This window comes from Polyodon spathula, chromosome 15, assembly GCF_017654505.1.
Source record: "Polyodon spathula isolate WHYD16114869_AA chromosome 15, ASM1765450v1, whole genome shotgun sequence".
NCBI lineage: Eukaryota > Metazoa > Chordata > Actinopteri > Acipenseriformes > Polyodontidae > Polyodon > Polyodon spathula.
The window spans coordinates 18,184,044-18,205,881 of NC_054548.1; the positions used below are offsets into that span (position 1 = coordinate 18,184,044).

The following is a 21,838-nucleotide window of genomic DNA, read 5'->3' on the forward strand; positions in this document are numbered from 1 at the left end:
TTACCAACCCAGCTGGAAGTTACAAGCTAGTATATTTTAGCTGCAAGTATTCCAATTTCTGCAAGTAACAAATACTTTAGAAAACCATAACTGGTATGCTGCAAACATTTAAAATGATTTCCATTAATTGACTATGGTCACATCTGTAGAGATACACTAATGTACAGTTTACTGCAGCTAGTGTGAACATATTTCCAGCTTCAATTGAAATCATAAAAGAGAATGTTTTGGCCAAAAATCATTTAGCAGGTCTTGACTGCAACACCAATAAACAGTCCACAGCCTTGCAAACTTTTAGGCTCCTAATTTGCAACTATTTTTTTTGTAATTAAGAAAATAGATTGCAATCAAGTTCTTAAAAAAGGGAGTAACTACTGTAAGATACATACATACTGTAGGCTACAGTGTATTCAAGGCTTATTGAGATACAAAAAGCCAATTCAAGGATATGTCAGCTTTTATTTATTATTTTTTTTAGAAAGAAATTCTATAGCCACCTTTTTTCCAAGTGATTTTGCAAAACCCATACCAATTTATATGCTGACAGAAGTATGTGAACCAAAATTAACTAACTCAAAAGAAAAAAGATTTTCGAACAACTGCATTGAGAATCAATAGACAGTATCTTTTACATAAAGGAGTCTATATGAAGACAAAAATCTTCTACACAAGCATTGTCTGCAAATTGCGAAGGCACCAATAACAATATAGAACAACAATACCAAACAGTGCTTAGAACAGCACAAAATAAAACTTCACAGAGCTACTTGCCATTTTGTGATTACATACTACAGTGTACAATATCGTCACCTGGCAACTACGGTACCCTTACAGTTCAATTTACAAATAACCAATACACTCCCACAACACACTTGGTTGCCAGTGTGTATTATCTCTAGGAAAACAATACATTTTACTCACCAGCACCTGTACTACAGTCTCCACTTCAGCCTCACAAGTAGCTGTGTTTTTGTACTGCTGAGGAGACTCAATCACCAGTTCTTTCTTAGGAGTTTTATTCGTTCTTCCTTGCATTTTGAAAGCCAGGCAATGAACACCATTTAATAAATCCCTAGCAGCGTGAGCCTGGCTGCCACTAAATCAAATGACATGCTGGAGTGAGCCTGAGTCTTCTGTGCTCTGCAAAGCTTGATCAATCAGAATGCAGAGCAAGGCAGGGCCAGCCTCCAGGGCTGTGCTACACTGCAGGAGGGAGGATACACACCTTATGCACTCTTAAATAAAGTTCAGTGGTCTGTGATATGAATGCTATTTTAATGTCTACCAAGTCACCTGATTGAATTGGAATTCACCTGAAGGTTTGGTGTTCCGGCTGTGCATTTACACTGTTTATTAAAAAAAAAAAATCCCTTCCCCACTCAATGTGTCGGTTAAAACTGAGCCCAATCCAAGGTTGAGTGTTTTCATACTCTATAACTAATCATAACTCATCCCAAACTGAGTTCAAGTTGAGTTCCAATATCATATACAGTATACAGTTACTAAGGTAACCGAGCAAAGCAGAAATCCACACACATCAACTAAAAGCAGCCCCTTTAGAAATGGGGGCTGGGGCCAAATGAAGCCATCCATCTGTTGGGAAAGAGTGAAGCACAGCTGAATTCTGAAGAGACTAAGAAATCACTTCACACCTTGGAGTTCTAGCGATCTTTACCAGAGAGGAGGGGTGGGGTGGGGGGGTGGGATGGGATTCTGACCACAGCTGCAGGATCTTCACAACTTCAGAAACCAGGATCTTTTAACGCAATGGAACCACAAAATACAAAATGTGCAACTGTGAAGACTGCCAAAGTGAGAAAGATCAAAACAATTAAAGCCACAGAAATTAAACAAACAGTCCATGCAAGGTAAATCGTAAGCAGTATGCCTCTTAAAACTATAAAATAAAACATCAAAGAGTTTAAATCTTGAAACATTGCCCATATGTTCAACATTTTGACTTTTGCTTTAACCTTTAATTCAGCTATCTCAAATATTGTGGTTAGAAGATTGAAAGTACCAAGGCCTATGGGATGACAGGAGTACAACAGGTCAGTTTTAGTGAATTCTGTTGTGACATTGATAGGACGGACGGACGGACAGACAGACACACACACACACAAATTCTTCTTTAAGTCAATGTGTTAAAGATTCTGGAATTAGGTTTTTTTTGATGGATGTATCTAACGGTCAGTGATTAATAGCAAGAGGTGAGCGAATGGTACAACATGGACGCAGCTGTCTCTCCAGGCACCTGCCTGCCCCATGTGTCATGGTTCACAAGTTTCTCACCAAACTGTACACAATATCACAGCGCCATGTCATTGCATTAATATACACTTCTCTTGTTTCTGTTGTTTTTTTTGTTTCAGGTAACAGCCCAACCTCTTTGCTCTGAATACCACCCATACAAAATGAAACTGGATACTAAACAAATAATTGTACCTCCATTTCTGTCTTCAAGATAATGACACAAAAAGCCTGCTTTGTCAAAAGAGCTTTTAGTAAAACATTGCTTTGTTTGATTTTTTTTCTTTACATGCTAAAACAGTGCTTACGATGTGGTTTAATTAGACAATGGAATTTGTTTAGATTTCCAAAAACGACAAAATACTATTGTGAATGGGAGCGAATTAATCTGAGCTGCAAATCTACCTCCCAACCAAGAAAGGCGCTAAGTAACGTTGGTGTTACGCCTTCGCAAGGATGGGCCGACTCAGTGACAGACTGATCCGGAAGTCAGCCATCTTGATGGAAGGGCATAGCTGCAAGACTGCTGAACAACTCTATTGTGATCAGCTGTGTTGCGAGTGCCGATTAGATGGCGCGTGGCACTGTGCTGATCACAGGGAGGTGTTTGGCAGTACAAAGGGGACGCAGCTACATGAGTAAAGCCCTTAGGCTGACACGTTGACAAGCTAGAGCAGTGTTTGTGGATTTGTTTGTTTGTTGTTGCAGAAGAATATTATCACAGGAGCTGAAGCTATGGAGCCACTACCACCGCACCTCAACTGGCTACAGCACCACGGAGCACAGGCACCTGTACCTGCACTAACATCACACCTCAACTGGATACAGCACCACAGAGCACAGGCACCTGCACTAACACCACAACTCAAATGGATACAGCACCACAGAGCACAGGCACCTGCACTAACACCACACCTCAACTGGATACAGCACCACAGAGCACAGGCACCTGCACTAACATCACACCTCAACTGGATACAGCACCACAGAGCACAGGCACCTGCACTAACACCACACCTCAACTGGATACAGCACCACAGAGCACAGGCACCTGCACTAACACCACACCTCAACTGGATACAGCACCACAGAGCACAGGCACCTGCACTAACACACACCTCAACTGGATACAGCACCACAGAGCACAGGCACCTGCACTAACACCACACCTCAACTGGATACAGCACCACAGAACACAGGCACCTGCACTAACACCACACCTCAACTGGATACAGCACCACAGAGCACAGGCACCTGCACTAACACCACACCTCAACTGGATACAGCACCACAGAGCACAGGCACCTGCACTAACATCACACCTCAACTGGATACAGCACCACAGAGCACAGGCACCTGCACTAACACCACACCTCAACTGGATACAGCACCACAGAGCACAGGCACCTGCACTAACACCACACCTCAACTGAATACAGCACCACAGAGCACAGGCACCTGCACTAACACCACACCTCAACTGAATACAGCACCACAGAGCACAGGCACCTGCACTAACACCAAACCTCAACTGGATACAGCACCACAGAGCACAGACACCTGCACTAACACCAAACCTCAACTGGATACAGCACCACAGAGCACAGGCACTTGCACTAACAACAATATAATTGTAAATCTCGAAAAACTACTCACTTCTAAATCTTCTGTAGTCATCTTTGTATTACTTTAGTATAAATAAATGTTAATTTGGATTCATATGTTGTTTATTTCTGACTTTATGTGAACGAAAAGACACACATTTGCCCATTTTCCCATTGGAAATAGTGATATTTTGAAATATCACTGTCCTGGTCACAAAAGCAAAGTTTGTGGGGAATAATAGCCATGTTCTATACTTTTGAGGCATAAGCAATTAGGAAATAACACTTGTTTTTTGTTACACAGTGTTATGTGTTCACACCTTCAGGAATAGAAATAACATTTTACTTGTGATTATGTCCATATCATTTTAAATATAACTAACAGAGAGGCCTTGTAAATGAGAAAGAACCCAGTTGCTGGATATCATGCTACTGTAGTTTTTTTAGGTTCTCCACTTTGAGAACAGTGAAGACCATTTTTACAATGTTTTCGTGCAGCTACTATAGCGTTTTTGAAATCTAATAAAAATTCTCCCATGTTTCATGTTCCATATGTTCGAAAACTATTTACCTCATGCTAACTTCCAAAAAAATGTGATCTTAAAGTTTCGCTTCTCCTAACAAGAACACTGTTGAAAAATAAAACAACATTTGTATTCTTTAAATTTGTGGGTCTATATTTACACCTTTGGAGCCGGTATCAAATTCTTAAACATTTTTCTATTCTTTTTTTTTTTTTTTTTTTTTTAAACGTAAAATATTGTTTTTTACTTGTTATAGGCAGTTGTGTGCCAAATTAACCCAAAAGTTAAGTTCGAGAGGAAGGACTGCCCCCTACACACATTATATCATCCAATTCTGGCCAATCATAGCAACACAAATAGACTATCAACTTACAGTACCCCTTTACTGTGTCTGATTAACTCCACCCTTGTAGCTACCCCTTATGCATTGGGGGTGGAGGTGGGGTGTCTGCTACCTCACCCAGCAGGCCAGGAGGGTTTGAGGCCATTTTTCATTTCTGTATGTCGCAAAATCATCAAAAAAAATCTAATGTCCGTGCTGCGGGGTTTGTCATGAACTCAACATCTACTGAACTCAACATCAGCAAAGCTGCTGGTAACAGTGAGATCTTGCTCGACAACAACCACCAAAAATGATACTCTGCAGAGAGAATACTGTCTTGAACTATTCAACAGCTTTTACCAAAGCAAGTGTTGACAATTAAGCCAAGGAACTTGTTCCACAGCTCTTTGAACGAAAAATACTTCAACCAAAATGACAGTGCAATTGGACTATTCCCTTATGAGAACATAAATTAACTTTTCAATTCTTACTTGCATGCACTTGGCTGGCTAGTTTCAGAGCTTTTTGCAAATATTTGCTGCACAGCACTAATACATTAGGATGCATGATTCTCTAGACAAGCTTCATGTTGACTTCAGTTTTCTGGCTGGTATCTGTCACAGCAGATGGGAAAAACTGCATGTGAATTTTAAAATGGTGAAATCATAACACTGACTCAAGCACTTTATTAGTTCATCTGCAGCTACAGCAGGATGTGCACTTTGGAAGTAAAATGTAAATGCTGAATATGAAACCACCACTTCAATAAGCCAGCCTTGAAATGTGTGCTTACAATTTACATTTAAAAGTGATGCATGTTTTTTTTTTCTTTTTTTTTCTGTTTTTAGCAACAAGCTCTGGCTAAATAATTAGTATTTCAAATTGAGAAAAAAAAAAGTACATTGTAGGAGTAAAAAATCTCTTCACTTAAAATGTTTGCCAATATTAAAACACTGAAGCAAATACAGTAATGTTTGATTAAATCTGGCTACAGTCAGCACTCGGATATATGACACTCAGACACACGTCAGTCGCGTTTTACCATCCTTGTATGAAGAATAAAATCAATCCCCATTATATATATATATATATATATATATATATATATATATATATATATATATATATACAAATTAATGCACTTGCCCGTCACATGCGATTTCTGACTCTGTCACCACTTTTCTGATATAAGCCCATCTCTTCAATGTTACAATTGACTTGTTTAACTGTCACAGCCCGTGTTTTTTGGTTTTTTCTTTACTGTGCACTGCAGTTACACAGCGCCTCCTCCAAAAATAAAGCGAACGAGACAAGGCATGGTAATGTAAAAGTTAATCATTAAAACAGTTTTAGATACTGCAATGCTTTTTTTTTTTTTTTTTTAATCCGTGATTGTCTTTTACTGTTGTGTTATTCCCCCAACTCGTGCGCCAACAAATTTCAATTAAAGAATGAATCTCTCCCTGTACAGTTCCTCGAACGCAAGTCATATTTGTTCTTTGTACAAAATGTGTGTGTGCGCAGGCAGGGGGTTGTTTGGACGGTAGGGAGCAGGTTACAACGTGCTCACCTACATACACTTCAAATCAGATGAAATAATCAGATATGCGTCACACTCGTTTAACCATCACAAGTCAAAATTGTATAGGGTCGGATGTGTGAATGCTGACTGACTGCAGTACATTTTTCAAAATATGTATGTGGTTCATTAATAGATAACAAAATGGCATCCCACCCCTCACCCCCAAGCACTATTTTAAATTACGACCCTCCGCCTCTTGTCCCTTTACAAAAAAGGATTAAAAGAAGCAGAAGGAGAGTTTAATGTCAGGCAGATCTTTAATTAAACAAGCTTGTAGTAGACAGTAACAAGGCTGTTCTGCAAAAGAGTTAACCCAGCTCCTATTCAACATGCTGGCAGCACTGCTTGCATTTAAAAGCGGAATATATGCTCATAAAAAATAAAACCAACATATGAATTATACAACACCCATACAAAGAACTAGTATGTAATTGCATGCCTTCAACTGAATTGGTGTGTAATGTGTTCAATATTTGTAATTGATTTGACTGGGGCTTTGGGTGGAGTTCAATATTCTAAGAAATGTTCTATGCAACTCCTGGCACCCCTTGGGGGAGGAAGTCGGGGGTTGTAAAAGGGGGAGGTCTGATGACCTAATAATATCCCACCCCCACCCTCGTCTGATCAAAAGCCAACAGGGATGAATATCTATGAGGAGTAGAGTAACTGTGTACAGCTATTAGTCCTTCAGAATGTTAGGAACACACATAATCGCCCTTGCTGGCTAAAACAAGAGGCTTTAATCTTGCAGATCTCTTTAAATTTGGCCAACTGTGATAGGAGAAGCATAATAAAATAAAATTGATATACATAGGTCCTGTATGATATGGAAATTTAGTAATTGTAGTCTGCCAGGATAACAACTTTTTTTTCTGTAAATATATTCATAATGTATTTCAGAAACACTCCCTCTCCACATTTACTGGAATGGCTGGTTCTCATTCTCCCAATACCTGACAATCAATTTTCACTTGCTCCATATACTGGTGTTTATGGCAATTACTGTACAACCCCAATTAATTCCCACTGAGCAGCCTTACAGATAGATCAATAGTGTTCCATAGCAACCACACAATTAACACCTCACTGCCTATTCCACGACACGAGAAAATGGGACAATCCATTTCCTAGGCTAATTCTGAAATATGTCTGGCAAAAACAACTATTGTTTGCCACTTAAGCTGCAAAGCCATTTTTTAATCTGCTCTTTTACTGTAACCAACCTCACATATCCATCACAATACACACAGGGGATCATATTTCCCCCACCACAAGTAAAATGGAAGAATCAAATGCAGGAGACTCAATTTTTTTAAAATTAGGTTCTGTGTAAACGCCTGACCTTTTTTCACTTTTTCAGCAAATAAAATGTTCTGCCTGCCATCACTGGATGTTTTGATTAGCATTACTTTTGCATGAGCGTGCAGTGAGAGAAGGGGCTACTGGGCCTGGGTGTGCTGCCACAGTAAGAAAGCAGGACTGAGGGGTAATGTCATACTGTACTGTACTCTGCCTCATTTAAAACTCCAGGAGTCCGTCCATTAGGTTCACACAGGTAAAACGTTATTCCTCGTAGTGCTAAATATTCTAATACAATGTGTGTTAGCTGCACCAAGTAAAACAATTGATGTTGTTAACAACATATTCAATAGTACCTTTGTCCAATTTTAACCACTTATTACTACACGGCTTGCAAGACAAAAACAACATATAATTACATAACAAACAAAATACTACATGATTTATGAATTTTGAGAAGAAATAATTACAGACCAGTGGTTTATACTGTCCTACTCACTCTATTAAATGAGCGGAATTTTGGAAACATTTTGGAAGTACCTGCTTCTACAAAAACTCTAGGGAGTCCCTCTATCAGATTGCCACTAGTAACATTTTATTCCTCTCGGGGAGCAAAAAAAAAGTTAAAATCTGGATTTGGGCCCCAGACTATACGGTACAATTCAAACAAATGTCTGAAATGTCTCAAACCGCAGCAATGTATGTTTGGAAAATCAATGGGTTACATTTTTGAATGCCCATAAAAAGGAAGACTCAGTTAATCAAAGTTATGCACATGAAATTAAAGGGTAAAACAAAACCTTCACTAAACAAAGGGAATATTTCTGTTAAACATGGGATCTAGTAGAACCTGCTACCACTTTTATCTTACTTTTAGAGACTGGCGGCACTATCACATTATTTACTTCATGAAGTAAATAAAACACCATTGTGCACTTCTCCTTTCAGGGAAGAAACAAACCCTCATTGTAAATTTAAAAAAATTCCAGTTTCTCTCTGTACTTTCCAATTAAATGTAGCTTTTGTTTGCAGTTATACTACTGAGCAAATAGATTCACCATTGCCAAGTCTCTAAATCTGAAACCTGCTCCCCACCCTAATCAGACCGGAGACCTACAGAAAGTGCTATTGCACTGGGAACAACTCAGCAGGGTTCCTCAGTTTCAACAGATGGAACTACAGCCTTATTATGATCAATCACATTTATTCTGTATAGCCTTTCACGCCAAGGCATCCCAAAGCGCTTCACATGACAAATAAATATTCTATACAATAATATAATATAAATACACAATAAAATATAAAAAAAATAAAAAAAAATCGGCCATGCCGACCTACAAAAAGGCGTCTGCATAAAGATGTGTTTTAAGCTTTGATTTAAATGCATTTATTGAGTCAGCTTTACGGATTTCAGTTGAAAGATTGTTCCACAATACATGTGCATAGTGACTAAAGGCTCTTCCATCACAAGAGCTGCGTTTTATCATTGTAGTCACCTGAAGCCCCACGTCAGCAGATCTCATCTGGCGTCCAGGAACACAAGGTAAAAGCATATCATTAATGTAAGCAAAGCCATTTCCAGAGACAGCCTTAAATGCCAATAACAAAATTTTAAAAATAACTCTGTACTTCACCGAAAGCCAATGCAAGTGGGAAAGAACAGGTGTAATATGTTCAAATCTGTTTGTACCTGTCGGAATTTGTGCAGCTGTATTCTGAACCTGCTGCAAGCGATTGATAAGTTTACAAGGTAGACCAGATGGGATGAAACAAAGGCATGAATTAAAATTTCTACGTCAGATTCTGCAAGATACAAACGGACTTGAGATATATTCCGCAAATGATAATAAGCGGACTTCACTACAGCTGAAATGTGATGCTGAAAACCAAGAGTACAATCAAACAGACTAAGTTACAATTTTATTTTTGCCCTCAGCCAACTTTTGATGAACTGCACTGGGATGGGAAGGCGGTCCAGTTTTTTTTTTTTTTTTTTTTACTTTAGCAACGCTGCATTGTCTTGCTTGGATTTTCTGGAGAACGCCTAGTCTTTTGGAAAAAAGACTAGGGCATCTGCACAAGGCGTCAGATTTTCCACTCGCAGAAGCAGAGGCCGAGAGAGACTGCTGTTTGGATAACGGCCCACCTCTACTCAGAAAGAGGTAAACATCATCCAATCAAAAAAAATAAGACACCACAAAATGGACTACAAAGAATCACTAATAGATTGGCAAAGAAATAAAATGCCTGAAATTATCTACAGTAAACTCATTTCAATGTTAGGGGACCAGTTAATTATATATTCAACATATTTAGATTATATAAACGGTTCATTGGATATTCACAGCCCATTACATATTAGGGCTGTCAAACGATTAAAAAAATGAAAACCGATTAATCTTTCAATTAAATATTTTAATCTGGGCTAATCTTGGTTTTAAATCGCATCTTCACCTCATTCTTCTTTCTTTTTGAATGATGCTGTTATTATTATTATTATTATTATTATTATTATTAGTTCTTCTTATTACTATAAGGCCGTACATGGTCTTGGACCTTATCTTCGTGATCTGCTCTCCCCATATATCCCTGGTTGTTCCCTGAGACAGGAAAATGCTAATCTTCTGACAGTCCCTAAAATTCATTTGAACTCTGTCTGAGCCGGGGCATTTAGTTATAATGCCGCTTGTCCTTGGAACTTGCTCCCGATTCATATCAGGAATGCTAGCACAACTGAATCTTTTCAATCCTGTTAGAAAAAGTAAAGTATTTGTTAGAGTCTGTTTATTTGTAGCTGGACTATATATCACACACAGGATTTTTTTGTATTTCTTTTGTAAAGCACCCTGCAATGCTTGCATGAAAAGCGCTATATAAGTGAACTTTGTATTGTACTGTCGTTGTATTATTATTATTATTATTATTATTATTATTATTATTATTATTATTCAACAAACACAGCATAAAAAAAGTATCCTATTTCTGGATTAATATCGCTGCCCTTCTTTATAGTTTTAATTTTATTTACACAGAATTATACAGAAAAACTCCAGCATTTGCTGTTAAATTGTTTGAACCATCTGCTCAATCACAATGGAATCAGTTTAATACTCACAATAATTCATTTCAAATTATACTGTATATTTTCTTATCAGTTTCCTTAAAAAAAAATAGTCTATAATAATGATTATTTTATAGCAACTATAGCAGTAATTACACAGATAGGCAATACTTTAGTTTAGGGATTCATTATAAGTGGTTATAAACAACAGCAAAAGTGTATAATAACTGTATTGCAAAAACAAAGCAATCCCATACAACTGGTGAGACAGACATATAAAAACAGACAGACACACAGGCATAGAAAGACAAACAGACCTGAAAAGACAGACATACTATCCGTTATAAGTGACTATAAACAATAGCACAAAAAAACAATAACAAAAGTGTGTAATAATACTCTTATTTCTATTCATGTTCTATAATTGTTAATAGCATAATTAATAACATATTTATAGATTGTTTATAATCACTTATATCGGATCCCTAAAGTGTTACCGACATTTGCTAGGCACTGCCCTTCGTTTCATTTTGTTGTGCTAGCTTGCTGGCATTTATGAACAGTTTCTTTCACAAATGTTTTATATCAATCTCTAATCAATCTGTAGGTATGACCATTCAGTACTTTAATGCTATTTAAACCACATTAAACTATAAACATAATTATTATACATGATTATAGTATTTATTTTAACAAAAAAGTATTGGTCATGATGAATTGGTAAGTTTTCAGGTCCCGGTAATGTGTACTGAAAGAGACACTTACTGCAAAGCGAGAGGATTTTGGTTTATTTGTTCTGCACACACTTCCCCACCCCTTTTTACCAGGGGAAGTCAGAGAGCAATCAGTGCAGAGCACAAACAAACTAGATGCTGATAAAAGCCTGGTGTATCAATGCAAAAATAAGTTTTAAAAAAGTAAAACATCAAGGAATAATAAAAAGACAAAAGCATGTTAAAATAATTAATCTCCAAATAAATTAACGCGTTAAAAATCGCAGACGTGATTTACTGTTACTCTACATTTCTGATCCTGCTGCCTCTCTTCCCCATGCAACTCCATTTTGAAACAGTTTGAGAAGTTCTCAGGATACAAATTGAACCTTGACAAAAGCGAACTTTTTTCCCCCCATTGATAAAGCTGCCAATCAATACCCACTTCACACCTTACCATTTAAAATTGCCCATAACAAATTCACTTATCCAGGAATTTGTTATGCACTCCCATGCAAATCTTCTTCAGTCTAACTTTACTCCACTTTTAGAATGTACTAAGCAGGACTTTATACATTGGTCCACCATACCCTTGTTACTTGCCCGACGAATACACTTTTTTTTAATCTCTTTCAATGCACCCCAATTCCTTTATTCCTAAATTGTTTTTCAATAAGTTGAATCAAGTGATCTCTTCTTCATTGTTGGATGTTTCGTTAACAAAGCAGACAAAACTAAACAAGATTAAGCTGTGTTCTACATACTATTTATTCATTTGTCTTTGTTTGGTATTGTGTGAACTATTGTAAAAACTCAATAAAAAGAATAAAAAAAAAAACCAGAAGTGAACTGTGATTAACTGACAGCCCATATATATATATATATTATATATATATATATATATATATATATATATATATATATATATATATATATATATATATACACACACACACACACACACACACACACACATATATATATATATACATACACAGACACACGAGGTAGTGGACAAAAAAATGGAAACACCTCGGCAAAATTAGGGACACCAAGTGTATTGAAAGCAAGGGCTTGTACACAGGTGTGACTCATGTGTTAATTAAGCAAATAACACCCCAGCATGTTTAGGGTTATGTACAAAAATACTGCACAGGCTATAATTATGGCTAGCATGACTGCAAAGAGGAGACCTCAGTGACTTTGAAAGAGGGGTGATTGTTGGAGAGCGTTTGGCAGGAGCTGCAGTGACCAAGACAGCTCAATGGTGTCTGAGGTGATGTCGGCATGGAACTCCGAGGGAAAGACATCATCAGCAAAGGACAACAGTGGGCGGAAGCGCATACTCCAGGATCGTGGTATCCGTGCATTAATTCGAATTGCAAGCAAAACAGCCGAGCAACTGCAGATCAATTGAATGCAAATTTCAACCTGGGGCACAAGCAGCCAGTTTCATCAAAAACGGTCTGCCGAGAACTCCACAGAGTCCACTACCATAGTCAAGTTGCAGTGCACAAACTGCTCATCACACTTGGCAATGCACGTTTACGAGTCCAGTGGTGCAAAGAGCACAGGCAATGGACTACCGAGAAGTGGAGAAATATGATATGGTTAGATGAATAATCCTTCACCATGTTCTTGCCAAATGGACGAGTGCACATGTGACGCCAACCTAAAGAACTCTACAGCCCTGAGTGCTTGGTTCCAACAGTGAAGGGATCTGGTGGTTCAGTAATGTTGTGGGGTGCATTTTCCTGGCATGGTTTGGGTGCACTCATTCCCTTAGAAGGCAAGGTCAATGCTAATCGCTACTTAATGGTACTGAGTGATCATCTTCACCCCATGTTGCAGCATTTCTTTCCTGCCAGGGGAGTTGTCTACCAGGATAACAATGCCCCTATCCAGAGCATGTTCATGATACATACTCCCTTGTTATATTACAGTTATGGAAAGCTTAGACACACTTGCCAGAAGATGGGGGCATCTGATCCTCCAGCAGATCGCCCAGATACTGATTTGCATGTCCAAAGTACTGTTATGTGGATCAACTGCTTGTGTGGTCCCCTTGCATGTTTTCTCGTGGTAAGGTACATTGTTTAACTTCACATAAACCCCTTAGTAATGTGTAATATAATTTGATAATGTCAGAATGTTACCCAACACAATTAATACGGTATACGATCACACTTTATGAAAATTTCTGCATCTTGGATTGCAGCGTTTATTGTTCCTGTTTGTTATTCAATTGATTAAAAGGGAAAGAGCGCGAGAGAGACAGCACCTACCCAAATACATTCATATATCCTGCTTGTAAGCAGTGTTAATGTACACACGCATAACATGTCTACAAAGCCTACAGGCTTAAAAAAAATAAACAAACAGAACAGAAGCTTCCAAAAATTGAATTCAATCATCGGGCTCCACCCTGTTCAACATGCCTGACAGCCAGGCCTAAATCACAATTAATGTTCCTTTAATTGGTTGTTTCATGATCAGAGGCAATTTTAATTTACAATAATACTTAAGTCAAGGTTCTCCCAAGGAATTCTGTACAGCCGGGCAGAAGAACATTATAGCTGGGAGCACTTAATGGAAAAATAAACTTGCCTTACCTTAAATATCTAATACAACAAAGAATTTGAATAACATGTTGTCTTTCGTTGACTATATCTGGTTGCTCTTTTTTATGTTCTGCATTTTCTTTTTCATTACTGTTTTTTACTATGGTAAATGACCGTGCTTATTTAGGCACTTGACGATTTGACTGGGGAAAGATAATGTTGGGTTAGTGGAGTTCACAAAAAAAGGTAACTTTTTTCTAACTATTGAGCTTAATGCTTCATTTAAATTGTTTTCTTTATGTTAAGTTTTCAAGGCATTTTGTTAATGCACGTCTCTGTTTTTCGCTGTTCTACATTTTTTTAATGCAACTGTTCATTTTAACCCTTTTTTTTTTTTTTTTACACAACAGTACTCTTACATGCTTGGTCACCATCATAACTGTTGCATGAAACCGGAGTGCAACAATCCAGCACCTCTGCACTTAAGCATTTGTATGTCAGCTGACAAGTGTTCCGCTGATATCCCGTCACGGCTTTCTTCTTAAAGGAGTACAGCCTCTATACATGAACCCCCAACGTCTCTCAAGCACCTGGGTACATATTTTTACGAAATCACAACAAAAAATAAGCTTTTTTTTTGGTGCATATCTATTATGTACTACCTTACAGTACAATAATACGACAAAAACATGGACAAAATGATAATACCCGAAAATAATCTTGTTATTTTTAATAAATTAGCCGGCGCAAATATAGCATTAGGCAGTGGGATGCGCTGATCACCATCTTGTTTTGCAAACCCTGAATTTAGTGTCACTATGTTTGCTTTGAAATCAGTTATCTTTCCTCTGTGCTTAACACAGAAAACCCGCCCCTTCAACTCTCTGATTGGTTAAACGTTGAGTCAAGACATAACACAGCTGTCATGTGGTTCCAAGATGTTTTTTTTTTCACCCAGCAACACGCAAATGGTCAGCTAGAAGCACAATCGATCCTTACTCTTAAAGGCACAGTAGCACCTGCAAGACGGGCGGATTGGGTTTTTTCAGCCGGACGACGACAGCCTTTTCGCCAGGCGATATGCCCAGCTGAAAAGGCCTGGGGAGAGCCCTGTTAAGTGCCAATGTCATGCTTGTTTAGTAGATTGGGCATCCGTGTTTGATTTGAAAATTACACTTATTGTAATAGATTTCTAGATTTGTAACCTCTAGGTTTAAAGGATTGCACATACTGGCTTTGGTCAACAAAGAAAATGACATGCGATTTCATTGAGTTTTACAGGCTTCTTCACATGCTTCTTTTAAGAACCTGCCTTTTTTAAAATGGGGAAAAAAGAGAAACTTTCACCTCACACACAGACAAGAAAGGTCAAGTCGCTTCATAACTCCTAAAAAAGAACTAGACTCCTACGCCCACCCATCTTCCCTTATCTTTCCTGGGGAAATTCTGAACTAAACACAAATAAGGCAAAGACGCTGCTGCCTCCACTTAAACTCAACAAGCAGATGTTAATTTCCTTGAGGAAGGAAACACCAGCACTCGCTTAAAAGGGACCGATTGAGAAGGCAGAATAATATCCTGTGTAAACAAAGCCACTTTATTGTTGGTGAGTGTGAGCTGCACACCCATCAGTCCTGTACACTGCAGAGATTGTGACGGGTGTTCCCAACATAGGGTGTAACCTAACATAAATGCAGCACACACACAGGGTGATTATAAAGTCGAAGGGCCACTGTGAACTTCTGTGGAAGACACTTTCCTAATCAAACTGAAGGATGCGATTTAAGAGTGAAAATGCTTGATTCTGATTCTCCTAGAACAGAAAGGTGTCCTTATGCTGACATCCTTTCTTCCCCATTCTTTTCTTTAAGATTTTTTGGATCACTTAAGACTTGAGGGAATTCCAAGCACCAATGGAGATATAAGCATATCATCAACTCTAAAAAAATGTGCAAGACGGTCTAATCTTAAAGAACAGAAACAATACAATAAGAAAGCCCTCTCATCCGTGGCTTGGTATTTTGCAGCACAGTTTCCAAATTAACCTAGAATCACATTCTTTTCCAAGCTCTCTTTCTCCCCCATATACATCTGTTCACCAACACCTCTCATACAATGTATCTTTCTCTATACAAACTACATGCAAGCCATTTCTTTCTTAATGCATTCAAGGAGGTTACCTTAAAATCTCCTAACTGAGCATTTCCATGTAATTCTTTTTGACTCTTAAACCCAGCTGCAGTACCTGCCTACTTGACGACCCATTTAATTCACAAAGCTTCATATCAGGTGACAAAGCCCTGGTTCTCTTTGTCCCTTGGAAAATTGCCAAATTATATTCTTAAATTGGACAATGCCTTTGAGTAGAATACTGATTTGGTAATCACACCTTGAAAGACACTGGTGCCAAATTAGTTTGCAAGGATCCAATAAATAAATAAATCAATACATCTTTTGGAAGCATCTAATCTCATAACACCCACTAAACAAACAATAATAATAATAATAATAATAAATAATAATAATAATAATAATAAATATCTTGCACTAGCTTTGAATCAACCTCTCAAGTTACAAAGTTTAACAGTTCAAATTGTTAAGGAAACATCTTTTACTGACTGGTAAAGGATTTGAAAGGCAAAATCTAATTTCCAAAATTGCAGAAGGCATCCAACAGCAGTGTGACTGTAGAGAGGTATTTTTCACCCCATTAAAAACGTTCTTCCTACACCCTATCCGAGACTACAGCCGACACTACGAGTAATTTCGCTTTTAACCCACAGACCCTACTTCTAGGATGCTGTTTTAATTGCCCGTGCCATCCAAACCTGTCAGTTTGTAATGAGATGGAACGCAAATGAAAAGAAGCTTCCTTTAAAACACGTACTGAGGAATATTAAAAATAAAAAAGCACAAACATTAAGGTAGGTAACCCTTGTTATTATATAACAGTGACAAACTACTCAAATTGAAAAGGGTTGATTTCATTTTATAAATCAAGATGCCAATTATTTTAGTACTGAAAATATTTTTTTTTTTCTTCACACGATAAGATTTTTTTAAAGCTTGTATTTGTCAGTAACAGACCTTTCATTAGGGGAGGCATAGCAACACAATAAAAGTAGGAGTAGGAATCCATTATCCTATAAAAGCAAATGTATTTCATGTATTATAATGCTGAAGTCCTTTTAAAAGGGGAAGTGCACACATACAACCACGCAAGTAACCATACATTTCAGTGAGCCTGCATAATTCATAAGATTCAATTGCAGGGATAGACTTAAAAGATTGACTTAATTCCTGCCTTTTCCGTTTAAAAAAAAAACAAAAAACAAAACAAACAAAAAAAAAACAACACTCTCTCAATTTCAATGTCAACAGTGCTTCAAGGTATACAGCACACAAAACACAGCAAGTCAGCATTTACCAAGGCAGAATGCATCCATATCCTGGAGTCTCCTCTGCTCGGTGATTGCGCTGCTTGTTCTAGGGCATTCTGCTCTGGCTCGTTCTTACATATGTAGCCACAGTTCCTCTCAATGACTGTGCGAAGGCCTTCAAAAAGAATGACACTGGTCGTGCAGCCCATCCCAGTAGTGTGCAGGATTCACACATCACCAGCTGCATACCCGTGCTCCTTCAGACTTGATACCTACTGCCCAAGATCCCCAGTTTAACCTCTTTCCGCTGTGCTCCATACCCTGCTGTATCTCCCAAAACGTGTAGTTGTACAGATGGGGGGAGAGGGGTCTGTGGACAGCAGCAGTAACCTTCTTCAACTGCTCAGCAATGCAGTCCACTTCAAGATGAAACACAGCACATCCCTAGGCAGTGCAAAGGTATCAGAAAAGCATCCAAGGAAACTCAGCTGCATCAACTGCCGAAATTACAGCAGAAAGGGATTGCGCTATTTCCATGCAATACTGCACAAAGGTTTCTCTGTAAGGCAAGTCACCCTTCTGCACGTTTACTCAGCCTGCTTTACAGTGCCTCTGGTGAGTCTGGTGCCCCAGATTAAAGGATGCTGTGAATGATGCTGCTGCTTCAGCTACTGCACATGATCACACTGCCAGTCTCTAGAGCTGCAGTTGCTGACGCTCATCCTAGTAACCCTCTCACTCTCTCTCTCTCTCTCTCTCTCTCATGGCTCCTTTCCTAAATGAAAGCAAACGATCCCATCTCTTTCCTTGACCCAAATCTGCAAGCGATTTATAATTTTACATTCCACTAGGGAACACACAAAGGGACAGTAGGGTGAGGGGGAGGTGGCAGTGACGAAAAAATATTGACTTGTAAATGAGAAGGCTGCTTTGGCCTCTGCTGCTGCTACAGAAACCTTTCTGTGTCAAGTACCGACCTTCAAGAACCATACAGAAGTGAGAATCAAATGCTGATGCTCAGACACCAGATGATGCCAGCTTGACCTGAGGAGGGGCACCCAAATCTCCTCCTTTCCTGACAATGTCAGGTTTCCCTCCCACATAAAATGTGGCCATTATTTCCTCTCAGACCACTGGCAGTTACACTTGTGAAACTTTAGGCCTTCAAGGGTCAAAACACCTTGAAAAATGCAAAATGGTGCTATCACTGAATTTCACCGATTTAAACGCAAGCTTGTCGAGTCTATAAAATTGCATCCCGAAATAATTGCACTGCTTCGATTATAAATACCTACAGTCTCCACTTACTTGTCTGTGGTAGACAATAATGTTTGAATCAAGTAAGAATGAAGTTCGGCTCATATTGAGACTAAAGGCCAAATACCAATACACCACTCCTCCTTCACAAGCAGTCTGTACGCATTTCCTGCAGGTGCATTGTGTTTAGGTCACTCTATAGGGAGGATTTGTTGGGGGTCGATGTCTTGTCAACATGAATCAACCTGCCCCGGAAATCTTTACAGGAACTGTTTGTCATATAAAAGATGGAATACCCAACTCTTCCAAAGAGGATTTTACATTGGTGGCATCCCACAGATTTTGGGATCCAAAATATTTGTATACATTACTTCAGTTCTATCATATCCAGTTAACAGGCCAAGTGAGTTTCCAGTTCAGGGCTTGTTTAACCCATTGGTTGAGAGTGCAGTTTTGAGTCTCCTGGGTCTTAGTCCTTTCTGAAAATGATATTTACCAGTATTTTAAAAAGCATCAAAGCATGCCCTTCAGAGGTCTCATACATATTCAATAAGATCAAACTGCTCCCAATTTCAACATGAAATGAAGGGGCAAAACGCTGCAATTAACATTTATGCTCGACTGGTCTTTTACTGCAAAACAAACCAGAGTTTTTTTCCTCATTTACCTTTCAAGAGATGCACAATAGCAGAAGCCCACTGGATCAAAAACAGGCCTGATTTTTCTTGAGTGTTTCAAGTGTCCTAGACAGAAAGGGCACAACAAGGGGTCTTCTTGACAGAATAAAAGCCCTCCAGATAGAACGTGTCACCTACTTGTTTTAAAACAGAGAAGAAAAAAAACCTGAACCGAGACGGCGAGCGCAGTAATAAGAGCTCTTCAAGCTGAATGCACTGATCCTAGACAGGAGCAAGGGAGTCTGTGGGCATTTTAATTATCTACCTTGTGGGGAACTCTAAGGAAGGGACGATTATCTCCTTCACACAACACACTTCAGTGATCAGCATCTGTGGCTCTCTAGTTAGTCATATATTATATAATATATATATATACATATATATATATATATATATATATATATATATATATATATATATATATATATATATATACACACACACTTCTTTCCCAATGAAGGGAAGACCTGCATGGTATGAACATAAAAACACTGCAGGACTGCACTCGATGAAGCAAAGAAAGAATGTGTGGGCAGGTCTACTTCTCTTTCCATTTTAGCCAGCAAAACCATGGATTTATTGTAGCAAATGAGCCAAATTATATTATCTGAGAAGACAGCAAAAGTATTTTTAGGCTTAAACCTCTGTGGGACACACTTTGTGAAGATCACTCAACGTTCCGTGTCAAGCACATAGTTGTAGTCCTGCACTCTGAAACCTTGTCTCCTTATTACTGCTCGGGAAGGTACTTTCAGATTTGTTCAACCGTTGAAAGACTAGCAATGGATATTCAGAGGGATGCTGCACCTTTAAATAACACAGCCAAGTAAATACATCGAACACCACAGGTTATGTTTTACACATTTACCCTCAGTTCGCAATATAGGAAAATAAAGGAAAATGGGAAGTATTATGTGCTCTTCAGTCAGGTCACTGTATAAGGCCAAACAAAGCCCCAAACCATACACTTATTGTTTGCGTGTGACAATCTTCACAGTATTTTTCAGGGGAAAATCTCAACAAAAGTTGAAAATCATAGCTTGAAAAAACATTTTTAAAACAATCAAATAAACTTTTGAGCAGGAGTGTGATCAGTCCTTTCGGTTTAGTGGGGGACTGACGCAATGTCAAGAACCCTTTCTTAATATCAGTCCATCTAAAATCAGCAACAGCACTGTTGGAGGTCTGTGGCTTTGCACTGTGTCAACTTCAGAGGACATAGGAATGTGTTAATTAAGCAACACAAGGAGAATTGTGTCAAGAGACTAAAAGTACTAGCTTTTATAATTTTACTTTGCAAAATATACAAATTATGTAATAAAAAAAAAAAAAAACAGGGATTGGATTACTCAAGATTGTTTGTCAACAAAATAGCGAAAATCTTAAAAGATAGGTCACAAAAGCTTTTCAATATAACAAAGCACCCCTATACCACTCTAGTGTATGGTCAGCTCTTTGTCTTTCACAAATAACCTGCTGAGTTTTAAAAGCAGTTACAAGTAGGCTAGACATGGTTAATTCTGGCAAAAATACAAAACTAACAGTAGGAACAGTACATAAACAAAACTGGTACATGCTGATAATCTCAGTTTCATAGGTGTTTGTGCAGCCATTTTCTTAACTACTCAAAAAATGTGTTTACCACTGGCATCACAACCTTTACTTTGGATTTCTATTTTCATTCTAACTTGTGTAGACATGATGGCAAAACTGTTTTAATAAACACCATGTATTTTAACAAAACAAAAAAGCACTGCATACTCTCTGGAACAGGGCATAGTGATTCAGAATAAAAAACAGCAGACATACATAACAAAAATCATATCTCGCCAGCTTACTTTCCTCTGACATAGATCATCTCTGCCTGCCTCACTTAACTGGGATCAAAATACAGCAATGATCTCAATACTGGATGTGTGTTTCCAAAAGGCTCCCTTTCCTGTTTACAGTCTTGGATTCAGTGACATCACCCTTGTTTTTAAATAGCTGTGTTCTACATACTATTTATTCATTTGTCTTTGTTTGGTATTGTGTAAACTATTGTAAAAACTCAATAAAAAGAATTAAAAAAAACACAGAAGTGAACTGTGATTAACTGACAGCCCATATATATACACACACACACACACACACACACACACAGTGCTCCCTCACTATAAGGCTCTCCGTTATAACGCTCCTACAGCATGCCCCCCAATTCCCTATACTAGTTATTCATACAATATTTCTACAGTAAATACAGTACCAGTGCTGTTCAAACTGCAAACAACTTCTAAGTCTAACTTCTGTTTCTGTCTCTCTCTTTTGATACAGTATCTGAACTGAAGAAAAGCTGCGCTAGCATTCGTTTTATAACTAAATAAATATTAGGCCTACTACGTGGTTCTTTCCTGATGTATTTACTTTTTTGCTGCGAGAGGAGTTGTTGCTTTCTCCGGGAGGCGAGACGCTTCAGCTACACTTTAGCCCCACTCCAGCAGCCGAACCTGAGAAGAACCCATTCCCTCTTCCCCCTCTCCTGACCCACTCTCCTTCTCACACTTGGTTTGCTTGTCTGTTGCTTCGAACTGAACTCCTGACTGCCATTTAGCTAGATGTTTACATGGTG

The 21,838-nt window shown here is 38.4% G+C and overlaps 1 protein-coding gene across 16 annotated transcripts in view; it reads right to left on the minus strand.

Annotated features, from left to right (window-relative positions):
* Positions 1-21,838, minus strand: part of LOC121328165 (dedicator of cytokinesis protein 9-like) — a 110,113-nt gene that overhangs the window by 68,468 nt on the left and 19,807 nt on the right. For 4 of the 16 annotated variants that reach the window (XM_041272711.1, XM_041272700.1, XM_041272702.1 and 1 more), the window contains exon 1: positions 17,344-17,854. The exons of 4 other annotated variants lie outside the window; for them this stretch is intronic. In XM_041272711.1, the coding sequence (XP_041128645.1) occupies positions 17,344-17,505 (162 nt within the window). In that variant the 5' untranslated portion in view covers positions 17,506-17,854. Of the gene's footprint in view, positions 1-921; positions 1,110-17,343; positions 17,856-21,838 lie in introns of those variants that run through there. 8 more of the 16 variants (XM_041272715.1, XM_041272710.1, XM_041272705.1 and 5 more) reach the window with 5 other exon arrangements.